General features: G+C 32.9%; 2 protein-coding genes across 2 annotated transcripts; both read left to right on the top strand.

Moving 5' to 3' along the window:
• The first annotated feature begins 335 nt into the window (after nt 1–335).
• LOC113856281 (protein disulfide-isomerase 5-1) lies at nt 336–2,773 on the top strand. The gene is made up of 5 exons (XM_027488033.1): nt 336–517; nt 922–980; nt 1,089–1,264; nt 2,042–2,147; nt 2,489–2,773. Exons 1-4 carry the CDS (start codon nt 377–379, stop codon nt 2,134–2,136), a joined length of 471 nt encoding a protein of 156 aa, XP_027343834.1. The 5' UTR covers nt 336–376; the 3' UTR covers nt 2,137–2,147; nt 2,489–2,773.
• An 8,099-nt stretch (nt 2,774–10,872) lies between these two features.
• Nucleotides 10,873–11,488, top strand: LOC113856504. Its single transcript, XM_027488337.1, has 2 exons — nt 10,873–11,034; nt 11,125–11,488. Exons 1-2 carry the CDS (start codon nt 10,958–10,960, stop codon nt 11,312–11,314), a joined length of 267 nt encoding a protein of 88 aa, XP_027344138.1. The 5' UTR covers nt 10,873–10,957; the 3' UTR covers nt 11,315–11,488.
• The last annotated feature ends 5,260 nt before the right edge of the window (nt 11,489–16,748 follow it).

Here is a 16,748-nt window from a genome sequence, read left to right as displayed (position 1 = left end):
CATTTTATATTTATCAATTAAGAGTTGATTTTTACAGAAAGATCATACGAAACAAAAATAAACAAAAACTGTATAACAATAACCGCCCTGATTTCCGTTAAACCATTTATGTTTATTATTTTTCTAATTTAATAATAGACCAATGATAATAATAAAAATCACACGGTTTTGTTGAAATTTTATTAAATACTTTTCATTGAATAAGTTAAGTTATCAGTTTTTATTATTTTTAAATTAATTTTGTCAAATACACCAAATGTTAATTTAATGGGTAACGAGCAAAGCAAACAAGGTATATATCTCACGCGCAAAGCACGTGCCCCTGAAATCTGCAAACAAAAATTGGTTGCGGCAGAGGGAAAGGTTTAGATCAGCCATGACCATGAGAACTCACTCTCTTCTCCTTCTTCCGCATGCAACCATAACAGTAACATTAACATTTCTCATTCTCCTCTCCTTATCTATTCCCACCCAATCTGAGGTTATAACGTTAACTTCTGACACATTTACTGATAAGGTACATCATCTTCTCTCTTTCCTTCGTTTCTTACTTTTTCTCTCAATCAACATTCCACTTTTCTTCCCTTACTATGCCTCAATTTGCAAACCCCACTTTTTTTTTTTACTTAATTATGCACTATTGAAACCCTATTGGATTTTCTGTTTTGTCAAAAATAAAATAAAATCGATCGAGGGTTTTTTAATTTTTTAAAATCCCAATAATATTCTATCGAAGTTAATTGAAGGTTGCTTCTAGATGCAGATAGGGATATGTATAATTTAATTAGGGTTTTGTATGTGTTTAGGAGTTTATGGGGAAAGTTTTTTTTGTACAAAAAAAACACTGTTATAGAAATGTATCTCGCTCATTAATTTTGCTATGGTCTCGATTCTCAATTACATTTTTTTGGTGATGTCTAGGTCAAGGAGAAAGACACTGCATGGTTTGTGAAATTCTGCGTGCCCTGGTGCAAGCATTGGTGATTATTTCTTTTATGCACTTTGCAATAACCTAAACTTGATGCTGAACCAGTTTTTGTTTTTCATTACTGTTTGCTAACTTGTGAAGTAATAATAATGGTTGCCAGTAAGAACTTGGGTTCACTGTGGGATGATTTGGGGAAGGCAATTGAAGGAGAAGATGAAATAGAGGTTGGAGAAGTGGATTGTGGCACGGATAAGTCAGTCTGCAGCAAAGTTGATATTCATTCATATCCTACCTTTAAGGTTTTCTATGATGGTGAAGAGGTTGCCAGATATCAAGGTTAGAATTTTTCCCATCAGCAAAAGATGGTCATAATGGATTCTGCTCAATCCCCTGTATTCTTCAACTTAATTCACATGCCCAAGCTTAACCCTTCTCTTTTAATAAGCAATTATGACTTTTGAACATTCATGTTTGCTTTTTTATATTCCTTGATTTCTGCTTAATAACTTATCTTGGATTAGGACAAAAAAAAAAAATAGAATGTGGAAATTTAAGTAAAAAATTAGGTGATTGTGATGGCTTTAACCGCTAACCCTCACACATACTTTCTGCTGATGAATGAAGGTTCAAGATGGCACTTTTCAGTTGTGTTAAATAATGATGATGATCAAATGTAGCAGTAACATAGGGTAGCAAGTATCCTCATAACAGGTGTATCCACATGCCCTACTACAAAGTTCAGCGATTCAAAGCTTTTTTATAGTTAAATTTTTCCATTGCATTTAACAGTCATTCAAGTCTTGGGTACTTGAAGGGACAGACTTCTGCAAGTGTGAACTACCTGTTAGGAATGGATTTTAGATTTTTATGATTTTTTCCCATTTTATTTAATCATCCCTGAAGGAAGAGATATTTTCTCTAATTTTAAGGAGAAACAAATTGTGGTATTTTTATCGTAGATTATTTTATGGCTTATTTATTTTAGTTTTATATGATTTACTTAGAGGATGCTTGTAATTGTAATAGCTACCTCCCTTTTCCCAACCAAAGCTAGGGCAAGCAGTGGTAGATCATAAATCTAATGTTATTTTTGCATGTGGTGCAAATGGTTAGGTTCAAGGGATGTCGAATCAATGAAAACCTTTGTTGTGGAAGAAGCTGAAAAGGCAGCAGCAAAAGCACAACTTGACAGCGATAAAGAATTATAACAACTTTTCAGGTATACTAGGAAGACACCTGCCTCCTTGGATTTATTTTTCTATTCTCTCTGTGGAGGCTTGTAATAATATTTGGCATTCTGTGATGTTTATTTTTGGGAGAATTGCAACTTAGGATATTCTAGTGAACAAATTACCAATTTAGAATGAATTAACTAAAAGAATGGTTAATTAAATCTACACATGAACTGTTTCACCATTCTTTTGGATAATCATCTTAAATTTGAAATATATGTGCCTCCACATTCTAAATCACAAGTCTCCCTTTAATTTTTCATATAATAAATTAACTATACGATTATGTGATATGCCAATTAATTGATTATAGTGTCTTCCCGTGCAGTCATTATCTGATTTGCAACTAGCTCTTCACTGCAGGCAGTGCACATCCCAGACTAGTAATTACCTTTGGGTTCAGGCTGAGACATGCATTCTGCACCGTTACTGATCAGCATTTGTTTGTTTGACTTAGCAGTTGTGAATTAAGAACTAATTTTGTACACTACTACATTTTGTTTCTTTTATACTCTACAAAACTGTTTTTTATTTTTGGTTTAAGTATACTCTGCATAATTGATAGGGGCTTGGCAACGTTAAAGCTTCAATACAATGATCTGTGATCTTTAATCAGGAATCTTGCTTCAGGATTTGTCCTTTTATCATCGAATGTTCCATTTTTTAGTGGGATTATTATACCATGCTGTGATGATCTCTTGTGCAAAAAAAAAAACACATATGTTGATAGCCGGTGCATACAGTGGTATCAATGGTTTAGAATTACTCAATGGATTTGCAGTATAACCTTCAAAAGCACGTTATTTCCATCTACTTCAAGTAGAACAGGGAAGCCAGGGTTTCTTTTTCATATAAATGAGGGTTATTTTACACTAAGCTACACGATTTAGCAAGTTTATGAAGTTGGATGATTTTGAACAGTAAGAAAAGTGTTCTAAAAATAACCGGGATTCCTTGCATTGATAAATTATCCATCCGAATGACATGATGTGCCATTGGTTTGGGATAGATTCCAAATAGGGAAAAATATAAGTTATAAGAACAGAGCTTGGTGGGTTTGGAGCTAACAAGGCGTGTGAAAATGGAAGAGAGAGAATCTCTTAATTCATGTGGCTTGGCGATAAATAGATGTGACGATCATGGCTCTGGCAGAGGAATAATCATGGACAAACCTCAAGATGCTCTTTATTGGGCTAATCATGGAGTGTGTGTTTTTTTGTTGGCCTCGTGTCTTGAAGAATAAAGTGGTTTAGTTTTTACAGTGTTTTTGGGTGAGGACAGGGTTTTTTTTGTCAAAATAAGGTACAATAAAAAAAATACAAAATGGTACATTTACAAAACATTTTTTTTATCTGAAACTTATTTTTTTAATAGTGTTGTCAACAAAATAAGTGTTATCCGTAAAACTTTGATACTCATTTTTTTATTATTAAAAAATTGAAGTTGATCAAATTTATTTTGTAAAGTTGGTGCATCGTTTGTATTCATAGATTGATCCAGCACTCAACCTTGATCATGTCCCTCACATGCTGAAGAAGTGCCTTGATGCTAATACTGACCCAAAGGCCGTGCGTAAGAAATGACTGTGGCACGCCCATGATTCTAAATAACACCTATTGCATGAATATCTTGGACAACAAGCCCGTGATTCTAAATAACACCTATTGCACGAATATCTTGGACAATAAGGGTCTTTTGATAGTAGCTTACCAAGACCAAGCTTTGTATGAAGAAAATGGCTTAGAGCAAGGAGTTTTCTAGAACTATTACCCTGTCTCAGAAAACAATCTATTTAGCTGACATCAAAGGTGAGATCGGATATGGTATGCAATATTGTCGACAAACATCACGAAGAGCCTTCACACAATGGCTGGATCAATTTTAATTTTTTAATAATAAAAAATAGTCAATGGACGACACTTAAAAATTGATAATTAAAGTGACGTAAAAAAATATCTCAAAAAAAAAAAAAAAAAGAGGACAGGACTAAAGGCATTAGCTGTCTGTGCTCGAGATGTCGTTTTCATCATCATGATTGAGGCGACACAAATTGCTTTGCATATGACAGGTTGTGAAACCAAAGTGAGTTCGGGTTTCTTAACAAATAAAAACAGCTTTTTTAGTATAAGTATTTAAGGGAAAGGAATGAAGCAATTGAGTTTTGGGCACCGTACAATTCTAAGTGTCCCATAGTTTGGGTGTCTTTTGATATAAATGTTCATCTTATAATAACTGTCGTGACTCTCATTTCAAGGTATAAAATGCCTTCAGAATATTCCTAATCTATATTACTTTGCCCCTTTTCAAATAAAAGTTCCTGCACTCAAGAAGTCACCTCATTTCAAGGCATAAAATAGCTTGATAGCATTCCCTAGTCAAAGTCTATCAAGCAACCAAATCAGTGCTCCCACACTCAAGAAGCTCTCTCTTTAATTTTGGGCTTCTCACTCACTGTACTGTTTGTTAGAAAATATAATAAAAAATTATTTAAATATAAATTTAAAGTAAAATTAATAACTAATAACGATAAAGGAAACATGTATTTATTACCATTAAATCGTGAATTTTAAATACGCTTACAGTAAATTAGCTCGTGAAGCATTTCATCTTAATTTCGATGAGAACAAAACTTAGGTATGCTGGTTTAAATATTTTCGGTGTTATTTCTAAATTAAAATTAGAGTTCTTTTTTATAATTTATGGTAATATTAAAAAATTATTAAAATAAAAGTTTGATTTTAATAAAGATATAGAAAAAAATAATTTTAAAAACAGCACATGTTTAATTTCTGAACAATGATTACTTTGTTTCACTCAGAATTATAATTTACTTGTGTCCCAATAAGGCATTTTACAGCACTACTAATCTATCTATCTATCGTAAAGCATACACGTATCCAACTGCTATTCATAGATTTGTGTGCACTAATATATCAACTCCAAACATGTTGTGCTTTTGAGGACATTTGTCCCTATTGAAAAGTTCAAATATTTGTCCTCTTCAATTTAGACTTTTCCAACTGTCTTCACAGTGGGGATATGTTAACTTCAGAAGTCATTGTTAACTACTTGATTATCGTCATCTTGAGCACTTCGCTCAGCTCGTCGGTGCTAAGATACTGTATATAAAATTTTAGTGTTAATAACTATTTCTTTAGTTAGTCACTGTATAATAATAGTTAATTGTTCTTTGACTGAAGTTTATCTGTTTGTTGGAAATTGATCACCTCAGATGACAAGCTAAAAAATTCTGACCTCAAAATATTTGTATTTTGATTTTAACAAAAAAAGTATTAGAGTTGTCTGATACAAAAAATATCAAGTCTGCAGAGTTTATATTATATAGTGAGACAACACTGGTATGCATTTTTCTCCCTTAACTCCCACACAGAAGCAAAGTAGAAGAGGAAGATTTACACTCAAATGAACTTAATACGGATCCTAAATTGACACATCTGATACACGTTTAGGTGATGACCTCTTATAGCAAAATCTAACAATATAATAATTTATTTTTAGAAAAATAATGACTAAGAATGCTAGGTAACGGCAAGACTTCTAATGCCAACGAAAAAGTAAAAAACCTACCAAATTCTTGCTTTTTACTTCTATATAAATAATGGGTGCAATCTTCTCATGGTGTGTACCATGATATTAGCAGAGCAAAGTAGCTTAAACGTTCCAATAGAATAGGTTTTCAAAAATTGCTGCACTTTCCTTCCATGCAGTCTAAGCACAGCTACTGTAGGCTTATATATTTTAAAAAGCTTGATTTAATCATCTTTTACTCACAAACAAAGTGCAATTAAAGCTGGAAACATGTCCAATTGTTCTTTCTCTTTTATTTTTCAACAGAACTCTCACCTAATTGGTTGATATCTTTGCATCTTTGTTTTTCACTTTTATGCAATTCTGAAATCTTTCCTGTTTCCCACTATTTCCATGTAACTTGGAGCTTGTTTTCACTTTAATTCATGAGCCAGTGATCTTTGCAGAACAGCAGAAGACATCAGGACACTTGAACTTGAAATCACCGTTTTAAGTATCACCCCATCAAACAAACTGAAGATATCCGTTAGCCTGTTAAATTCAAAACCTCAAACTGCTTTCATGAGAAAACTAATAAGAGATTCATTCTCAAGCTTTTCTTAATACCAAATAAGACAACATAATAGTCACAATAACTTCTACAAAGTCTTATCTCATAAAGTCATTTACATAAATTATACAATACTATTAAGCTCGATCAAAATCGAAAGACAACATAATATTCATGTGCTTAAAAAAGTGGAAGCAGTTGAAAAATAAAGGGACAAATCTAGGTACTTTCAATCAAAAACCATAGAGGGCTTAGCATAAATACATACATACAGTCTCTTTGGAAACACATATTAAAAGATTAGTCTTCCATGATAAATATGAGATTCCTGCAAAAGGAAATACTACTGTAGAATTATCAACTTAACAAGGGAAATCTCAAAGCAAACAAGACCACTTACCTTGGCTTCCATGTTGCTTCTCTTAGCCATTTGAAAACAGTATTTCATTTTGCATATGCAAGGTTTACGTTGCAGGAGATATGATGCTAGCAGATCTTGCTCTTACCGAGCCAAGGAAGCTAGGAAGGATGTAAGCAGATGGCGCCATATCTCCTGCGTAGCAAACCTTTCAATGCCATAACCACTTCTCCAATCTTCATCACTATTTCTTGTGTTCTAAAGCAGGAGGCCAAGCAATAATATATAGACCAAATTTTTTACAATTTTTCATTTGCTTATCCAAACTAGCATCCCACTAGGACTATCACTGCTTGGTACTAAATTCTAACCACAAAGTGCATACCCATTTGCTGCATCATTATTGTTTGTACGTGCTTTTCTTAACTATGTGGTCCGGGTTCATAGAATTGGCCTAGTACAGAAATATAAAAGCGATGTTCGATTGATGTAGTAGACCTCTATAGTAACAGAAAAGAAGTCTACAATTGCTTTGTTGTTGTTGCTGTCATGGGGTCTGGATTCCAAAATACTTCAAATAAGTGCCAACTATGATGAGGTCAGGGTTCAAACGTCACCTGTTGCCACATCAACGTCCACAAAAAGCTGCTACATTGCTGCCACTATGCTCTTGTTGACGCGTCTTCATGGTATATTTGTAAAATAATGTTTACACTTTACCGAGCCTTTCATTTTCATCTAGATGGCTTCTAGTGGATTCATGCAATTGCAATGACATTCTGATTTTGGTTGTAAACTTGATAAGGAAAATGTAAAGAGCATGTGTTAGTATTATCTAAAGACATATATTCTATATACTTACCATTACATTGCATATTTGAACAATTTTTTCTGGACAAAACTGTTACTACTGTTATTAAGTCAAAGTTGAAGTTTTACTTTATTAATATATATTGACATTAACACTTTGTTTTTAGTGAAATAAAATGGACTGAAATGATTAAATTCAACGCATTTACTTAGTTTGGATAGGCTGAAATTTGAACATGAAATTGCTGCTATTTCTACAGGATCCACGAATACCATTTTTCATCCTTCCAGCCAAGAAATGCAATGGAATACAGTAATGAAATTTTTTATTTTTATTTAAATTTAGATAGTAAGGTCAATATAGCCAAAAAAATTATAAAAAAATAATTACTATTTTTCTATTAAGATAAAAATAAAAAATAAAAAAATTCAATTTTTAATTAAATTAAATTATTTCTAAAATACTACAAGAAATTATATCATCTGTTTTTTTATTCTCATTTCCACCTATTCAAACATTTAATTGTTTTTTACTTTCTTTCTATTCCTATTCATCCAAATAATACATCATTCTCATTTTATTTTCTTGTTATTTACATATTTCTTATTTCATTCTTCCCTATTTTATTTCTCAACTAAACATGCATATGAACATTAAAAGTCAACACATATTATCGAAATAAAATTTAACTCTGATTGAAAACAACATTAATAAGGATTGCACCTAAGTTTTCTATTGTAATATTTCTTCAGTTTCTTCCCCCAAATAAGGCCTTTTTGTTTAAATAGAGACACCCAGATATTGTTCCATGGGCTCCTCAAATTCCTTTTAAACAGAGTGTAAAAAGGGAAGGTAGAATTGATTTGCATTTACGCGGCCACACATATATTAAAAGAAGTACATCTAGCAGGTGTGTGCACATTGATCATTTTGTATGGTCTTCTGCTTTAGAATCCACCAAGATATATGCTACTTCCTCCCTCCGGTCCTTTTTATAAAAAAACTAGAATGAAGAATTAAAATAGATTGCTTTGGCACCCCTTTGCTATCTAGAATTATCCCAGTGGTCCTGTGGAATAACACCAGAATGAAAATAAAAGCAACATTAATAATGGTTAGTTGGCAGTTCCAACCCATTTATACAAGTAGCCATGTAATTTCATAATCATAGAATTAATGAGCAAAATTTTAAAAATATAGAGGGAGCCAAGCCAACACCATTTGTGTCTAATTAAAGTTTTGTTTTCACAATCACAGATATTTAAAGTCAAGCATAGCTTCTCACAAGAGAAGCAACATGTATCAAGAAAGAAAGGTCCAAGAAGACCGTATAAAATAATGCCATCAATGCACAGTTTTCGTGTTGAGATTCTTTTAGAAATTAATATTTTGCTTAAAAATATTAATATAATTGACATTTGCGGATTTAGAGACTGAAGTAGAATTTGGATCCGAATTCAATGCAGCAACTGCGCCATTCCGTTACCTGATTTTGTATTTTCGCTTAAGTTTACATTTTTTGGTTTAAATAAAAATGTAAAATTTTACTTAAATGCATGGCGCAGTTTTTGCATCGACTGCATCGAATCTTGATCTGTAAAATTTTTATATTCATCAGAATTGATGTGACATCCGATAAATTTGTCTTGTCAAAGACAAATTTGGATATTTATTTAAAAAGAATGCAAATTTATTTAAAAATTGAGTTAAAATTTTATTGAGGTAATATTCTATTTTTTTTTAAAGAAGGACGAGCAAGTAAATTACTTGGCCCAAAGAAGGTACCAATGGAGGGATTAATGGTTTTCAACCACTCTGTGAAATGGGTATAAAATTTGGTGTGAATTTAAGAAGAACGAGGAGGATAATGTTAGTAATATATATTTTTTAATACATCTTTTATTATTAGTTAAAAATTATTAAAAATTGTGTAAACTTTATTTTTTATTTTTAAATAAATATTTTTTCTTATATTCTTTTAATTTTTAATAGATTTTAAAAATAATGTGTAGGCAGCATTTATATCACGAAGGGAGTCTGCTAATGCTTTTTTGGGTGTGTGATCGTTGTGCTTTGATTGCTTTGTCAGTTGAATTTAATAAACCAGCAAGGTCTACTTGTCTTGTTTTTTACCAAAAAAAAATAAAAATACTTGTCTTGTTTAACCACATTAAAAATTGTTTATTTTATAATTTCATAACATCTTAAACTGTTGCTAATTCAAGAGTGAAAATAAGTTAAAACTAATGAAGGAAGTACATATATTTTAAATTAGCAATCATACTGTGTCGTACCTTTTCAAATACGTATTTTATATTAAATAGTTTATGAATATTTAGTTATATTAAATAAGGTTAAAAAACATAAACTTTAAAAAAAAATTAACGACTATACGATTTTAATATATTATGGGAAAAATATAATAACAATCATGATAAATTGTACATGTTTTCTTATAAATATTGATCTAGTAAAATTTAAAAGCCTTCTAAATGATATAAAATTTGATATTTTTAAATAAATAGGTTAAGAATAACTTAACTTAATTTCTTTTGAAAATATATTAGTCTCAATGCAAGTCATGTTGTAAATCTTCAATGACTTGCTTGATTTATTTTCTCCCTTGTCTACTACATGGGTGAAATTTTAGTTGCAATAAGAAAAAACTATCATGCTATGTGAAAACTTAATTAATTATTTCTTAAAACTAATAATTTATTTTTAAAAACTTTGAAAAATAAAATAAAAGGTTATTATTTTTCGCATGAATTTATTTAATAAATGTGTGGTCATAACAAACTTAGAGTTTAATCTTTTTAAACTAAGGGATAATGCACCATAAAGGTTAAATTAAACAGATCATTTGAACTGAACTATAACTTCACCTCATATCATAATCTAGCCCAATGTTAGACTTAAATTCTATAAATAAGAGCTAGGCATATTTTTCACACCCCAATCAATGTCGTAAATCAATCACTTATACACATTATTATACGATTAAATGCTTGCCAATTATTACCCGCCAACCAATCAACTTTGATCATCCTATCGAGAAAGAATTTTACTACAAGAATTAAATGTTGTAAATGGTAACGAAATAGACTTTTGGATTAATGCGAAAGCGCACAATTCAAAAATAAAAGTTTACTATAATAATATAGCACTTTCGTTTTACAACGATAATATATAAAATTTCAAGCCATAAAATTTTAACTCCACAAAAAATACATAACAGACACTTCACAATACAATAATACATTAACCATAGTGTTAATTTAATATTATCGGATTAGATAAAGAGATAAGTTCAAAGAAAATGATAGAGACAACCGGGGAAGAAGACAAGTAAGTAAAAAGGAATGGAAAAAACAGAAGCAAAATTACGGAGTTTCAGCGTTATTGTCTTGTACCTGTCATGAACGGTTCGTGGATAGGACGAGCGAGACGTGACACGGTTAGAAATGTTCACAAAAACAAGACTTGTCCTTGCGCTTTACCTCTTCAGTTCGCAAAGAAACCAAAAATAATGCAGTCCACGTTAAACATCCATGGTCTTCCTCTATGCCTTTCAGGGATAATCCACCCTCTTGCTCTCTCTCATGAGTAACCATTCAATTCCTCCCTTCAATTAATTCACCACCCTTTTCTCTCTTTCTCTCTAATGTGTATGATCTGTTGTTGTTGGTGGTGTAGGATCGCAGATCATGACCGTAGGAGGATGGCCATGAGGAAGCAAAGATCACTCGCTAGAGAGCGTGTTCATGCAAATCAAGAAATGGGAAGTCAAATTAACGTTGGAAGAGACTTTTTGGAGGTTAAAGGTGAGATTGATTTGTATGATCTGTGCCACACTCGCTCGGGTTTAACAGCAAGAGCTGCTTAGCTTCTTCAACAAAATATCACTACCATCACTTGTGCATCTTGCTTATTTTTATTTGTGCCACTTCTCTTCGTAAGTTGTTTTCAATTTTATCATGTCGATCGATCTTTTTCTTGTATTTCTGCTCCATGATTATTATTTCTCTTGATGTTGCATATATGCACTGCCCATTTTCATGTGAGCACTTCAATTTGATCTCAAAACTTTCTTTTTAAATAAACAGAAATTCTTGTTGAACTTTGTGTTCAAGGGTACTCAAAATTTAATCTCAAAGCTGCCTTATTAAGTTGGTCCAATTAGTCAAAGGACAAAAAAATGATAATGTTTGTGTTCTATCTGACCTAGTATTTGTGTGACATTGATTAAAGTAGCTAATTCTGATGAGTCACACATTCAGTACTAGGTAAGAGCGGGCAGGTCCATTTACTACTTTTGAAATCCCTAACTCTGCTGAAACTACCCTAAACGTAATTGATTCCAAAGAGAATATATCAAAGAAGGTAAGTGAAGAATAATATAAAGATTGAAAAACAAGAAGAAAGGGGAGTTTTGATTTCTTTCATGTTATTTCAAGCATGCTTCATTTTTAGTAGCTTATCTTGGTGAATTTAATTAAGCTAGTTATAGAAGTCTTGTTTCAGATAGATTCAATAATATGTTGATTAATGTTTAATACATTTTAGAACAGTTTAGAATTTTATTTAGTTTAAAAAAACCACAAAAGATTAGTGAAATAGCTTGGTACACGAAAATCCCATTTAAAATTCATGGCTGAGGGAGCTCCAAAATAACTTCTATTTCATGAGAAATTAAAGAAACATACGCATCTCTGATGTAAGGCTAATAATGGATAAGGTTCGGGCAAATTACTATAATGTTTATTTTTATATTTGTATTTTTAAAAAAATCATATCTAAACTCGCGATCATATAGCAACTTTAATATATGTATTCGAATTCATTATTCGCATTCTAATTAACGTAAATTAAAATTTTATTCTATTTTTGCATGACAAACTAATGAAATGTGAAAGTTATTATAATACTAATATTAATAATAAAAAATATTAATTAAAAATGTTTAAAAACAATTTAATTGTTAATTATAAAGTATTACGAAATAGAGCTCTTTAATTTGATCAGAAAAATTTTAAAAATTTTATATTTTAATATAAAATAAAATATAATAAATATATTATTTGAATATAAATAAAATTAAGTAATATAGTACCTATACACCCTTACTTAAATGCAGAACTATTTAATACATAAATATTATATATATATATATATATATATATATATATATTCAACTATTGAATCTCCATCTCATCCTTTAAATCAAAGATAAACTTTCATCTTTGCAAAGCTTGGACTAAATATAACAATGTTATTGTATTGGATAAGAGACGACTCAATTATTTTTACTTAAACAGGAAACTGAATATTTTTCTGGCCTCATCTTGAGCTAAAGGACACCTACACCCTTTTGTCCTCATCTTGGGCTGAAAGGTAACCTTACCTTGGGTCAAACAGTACTCACTTCCTTCGGTCACATCAAAATAGATTAATAGGATAATTAAGGTAATTAATCAAATAAAGAATGATTAATTATCTAATTAATCAAAAGGTAGTTTAAGGCTGATTCATCAAGTCTATTAGCCCAATATTATGCCTATAAAAGGAAAGTAAGAAGGACAGGTAAAGAAAGACTGAAGAATATTTAATAACATTTATTGTTCTATTCGGAATACTTACTTGACCATTGGAGTGCCATTGCAGGTACTCTCCTCCTACGGACAAATAGAATTTGGAATATTCTAGGAGGACGTCATAGTAGTACGCGATGACAGAAGTTACAGTGAACTAGTGTATCATTTGTAGGAATATTTTGGCGCCTATCGTGGGGCTTAAATTGCTTCAACCCTCAGTAAACATGGTACAGACTAGGAGTCAGCAAGAAGACCCCAGCCAACAGTGGGGAATGCCTGGAAAACCCATAGGACCCATTCAAAATTAGCCTATACCAGAAGAAGTTTATGTGGAGAGGGGGAAAGATGAAGACTTGTCCTCAGTTGTTAGGCAGCTGAAAGCAGAGATAATAGAGATGCAGAGTCTCCGAGAAAAAGATGCTTATGAATTGTCTGCGTTACAGAGGGAGAACGCTAATCTCATAAGTGAAATTAGAACCTACATTCCTTCCCAAGTTACACCCCTTGTTCACAAACAAGAATCATCTGCCCTACAAGAGAAGTCGACGACCATTCAGCAGCAGATGAGGGCTAATCTTGTTGATTTGCTTTTTGCATCTGAATCCTAGTTTTCTGCTTAGTAAATAAAGCCAAGATTGCAAATACTTGTTTTGCAACCCTAAACCCTAAACCCTTTACTCAATGAACTTTGGAAGCGAGATTACTAGACGAATGGAAAAGTTTGACGCTGGAAAAATATGATGGAACTTCTGATCCTGAGGACTATGTGGATATATTCACTACCCAAGTTGGCCTTTACACTAACGAAGATGCCCTACTATGTCGAATATTCCTGATATCGCTCCGTGGACCAGCTCTCAACTGGTTCACTAGATTACCGCTCGCTTTCATAGATTTGTTTGCGACACTTATCACGCGCTTCAATTTGCAGTTTGCCACTATTCATCCTTATTAAATAACCTTATTGGCTTTGGTTAATATTAGCCAGGAGAAGAAGGAAACACTTGGGGTGTTTATGAAATGTTTTGGGCAAATATCCCTCTCTATTTGGAACTTGGATTCGGCAGTTGCGATGCACCATCTCACAACAGCCCTTAGGCCAAGTTCGTTTGTCAACAGTATCTACAAAAAAAACCTATGTCAACCTAGATGAACTACATTGCCGAGCAACCAAATACATGCAAAAGGAAGAACTGGTTGAGTTTCGCAACCAAGCCCGGATGGAGCAAATGCCTAGTTGAAGAGAATCTGAAGGGAACGAATAAGTAAGAAATAAACATGGAAACAAGAACCAAAAGATCAAAATTGAACGTCTTCCGAGGGGACTTAGGTTTGCAAGTTACACAACGTTAGACACCAATCGGTCCAGGGTACTCGAGCAGGCTTTAGCAACAGAGATATTGACAATACCGAAGCGCACAAACACTCCCACTTGGGCTATAAATTGTACTTTATAAATTTAGTGCACTATTTTCACTTAGGTTTTGTCCTTTTAAAAGAATGTAAAAAGAAGTTTTTCGGATAAGGTCTTTAACTGGACACTTCATCAATAAAACAACAAAACTTTCTTATATGTCAACAGTCTCTTATTATTCCCTCTCAGGTACCTCACTTGGCTAAGGTTGAATCAAAATTCTTTCCCGAGTACTTCACTCGGCTAAGGTTGAATTAAATATTCCTTCCCAAGTACCTCATTCGGCTTAGGTTGAATTAAATATTCCCTTCCGAGTACCTCACTCGACTAAAGTTGAATTAAATATTTTCTTTTGAGTATCTCACTCGGCTAAGGTTGAATTAAATATTCTCGGATATCTTGCTCAACTAAGATTCAATTACTTTTTTTGGATAACCTATCTCGATTAGTATATATATTCTCAAGTACCTCGCTTGGTTAAGAGTTTGATTATTTTCTCCTAACAACCCCTCTCGGTTAAGGTAAAATTTACATTTAAAAGTATACATTCTGTTCGAATGTTCGCTGATAGGTACCTCACTTAGCTATTGTCTAATAACGAATGATTACTGTCGTATAACGTATTAGGTTCGAGACGTTAAAAAACTACAAATATCGTTGATACTAATCATCTTTAACTTGTTCATTTTTAAACGTTATTTTGAAAGTTACCATGAATACACAAGTAATCATGAAAATAAAAGTTGTCTATTTCATCCTTGAATGAAAGGTGCCTAACACCTTTTTGGCCCCATCCTTGGATGAAAGGCGCCTAACACCCCTTCGATCTCATCTTTGGAGGAAAGGCGCTTAACACCCTTTTGATCTCATCCTTGAAGGAAAGACGCCTAACACCCCTTTGGTCTCATCCTTGGATGAAAGGTCGGCCTCATCCTTAGAGGAAAGGTGCCTAACACCCCTTCGACCTCACCTTGGAAGAAAGACGCCTAACACTCCTTCGACCTCATCCTTGGAGGAATAACACCTAACACCCCTTCGGCCTCATCCTTGGAGGAAAGACACCTAACACGCCTTTGGCCTTATCCTTGGATGAAAGGTGCCTAACATCCCTTCGGCCTCATCCTTGAATGAATGGCGCCTAACACCCTTTCAGTCTCATCCTTGGAAGAAAGATGCCTAACATCCCTTCAGCCTTATCCTTGGATGAATGTCGCCTATCACCCCTTCGGCCTCATCCTTGGATGAATGGCACCTAACACCCTTTTGGTCTCATCTTTGGACAAAAGACGCTTAACATCCCTTCGGCCTTATGCTTAGATGAAAGACGCCTAACACCCCTTCGACCTCATCCCCGGACAAAAGGTGCCTAACACCTTGTCGGCCTCATCCTTGGACAAAAGGCGCTAAGGCAGCACAGCTCCAACACGTAATTTCTTTGAAATCCTTCTTCTGTTGATACATTAGTTAAAGCCCTTACGTCATACCTCCTCGGGCTTAGGGGATAAGTGTACTGGATAAGATACGACTCGATCATTTCCACTTAAACAGGAAACCGAATACCCTTTCGGTCTTATCTTGGGCCAAAGGACACTTACACCTTTTTATCCTCATCTTGGGCCAGAAGGTAGCCTCACCTTGGGCCGAATGGTACTCACACTCCCTTCGGTCACATTAAAATAGATTAACAGGATAATTAAGATAATTAATCAAATAAAAAAGGATTAATTATCTAACTAATTAGAAGGTAATTTAGGGCTGACTCATCAAATTCATTAGCCTAATATTATGCCTATAAAAAGAAAGTAAGAAAAACATGTAAAGGAAGACTAGAGAATATTTAATAGTATTTATTGCTCTATACTGAATGCTTACTTGACCATCGGAGTGCCATTGCAGGTACTTTTCTCCTACGGATAAATATAGTCTGAAATATTCTACGAGAACGTCATAGCAGTACGTGAGAACAAAAGTTACAGTGAACTAGTGTATCCTTTACAGGATCAGTTATATTTTCGAATTCATTTTTTCAATAATAAAAAAATAAACCTTAAAATAAGGACGGTTTAAAAATACATTTTGATTAACTTATTTTATATAAAAATAACCTTTAATCAAATTTTGGTACCAAATTCAATTTTACATTTAATATAAAAAAATTATCAATGTGTAGATAATTTTTATCAACTCGTTAGTTAAATTTGATAAAAATATTATTTTAATTTCTTTAGCGGGTGACGCAAAGGTGTGCGTCCTCCAGCAAAGCTTGAGATCATAACCGCAACAACAAAGCTGAAAGAGCCTTCGTTTACCCA

Source organism: Abrus precatorius, unplaced genomic scaffold, assembly GCF_003935025.1.
Source record: "Abrus precatorius isolate BTA unplaced genomic scaffold, Abrus_2018 Scaffold11, whole genome shotgun sequence".
Taxonomy (NCBI): Eukaryota; Viridiplantae; Streptophyta; class Magnoliopsida; order Fabales; family Fabaceae; genus Abrus; species Abrus precatorius.
This window is presented reverse-complemented; position numbering and strand designations above follow the sequence as displayed.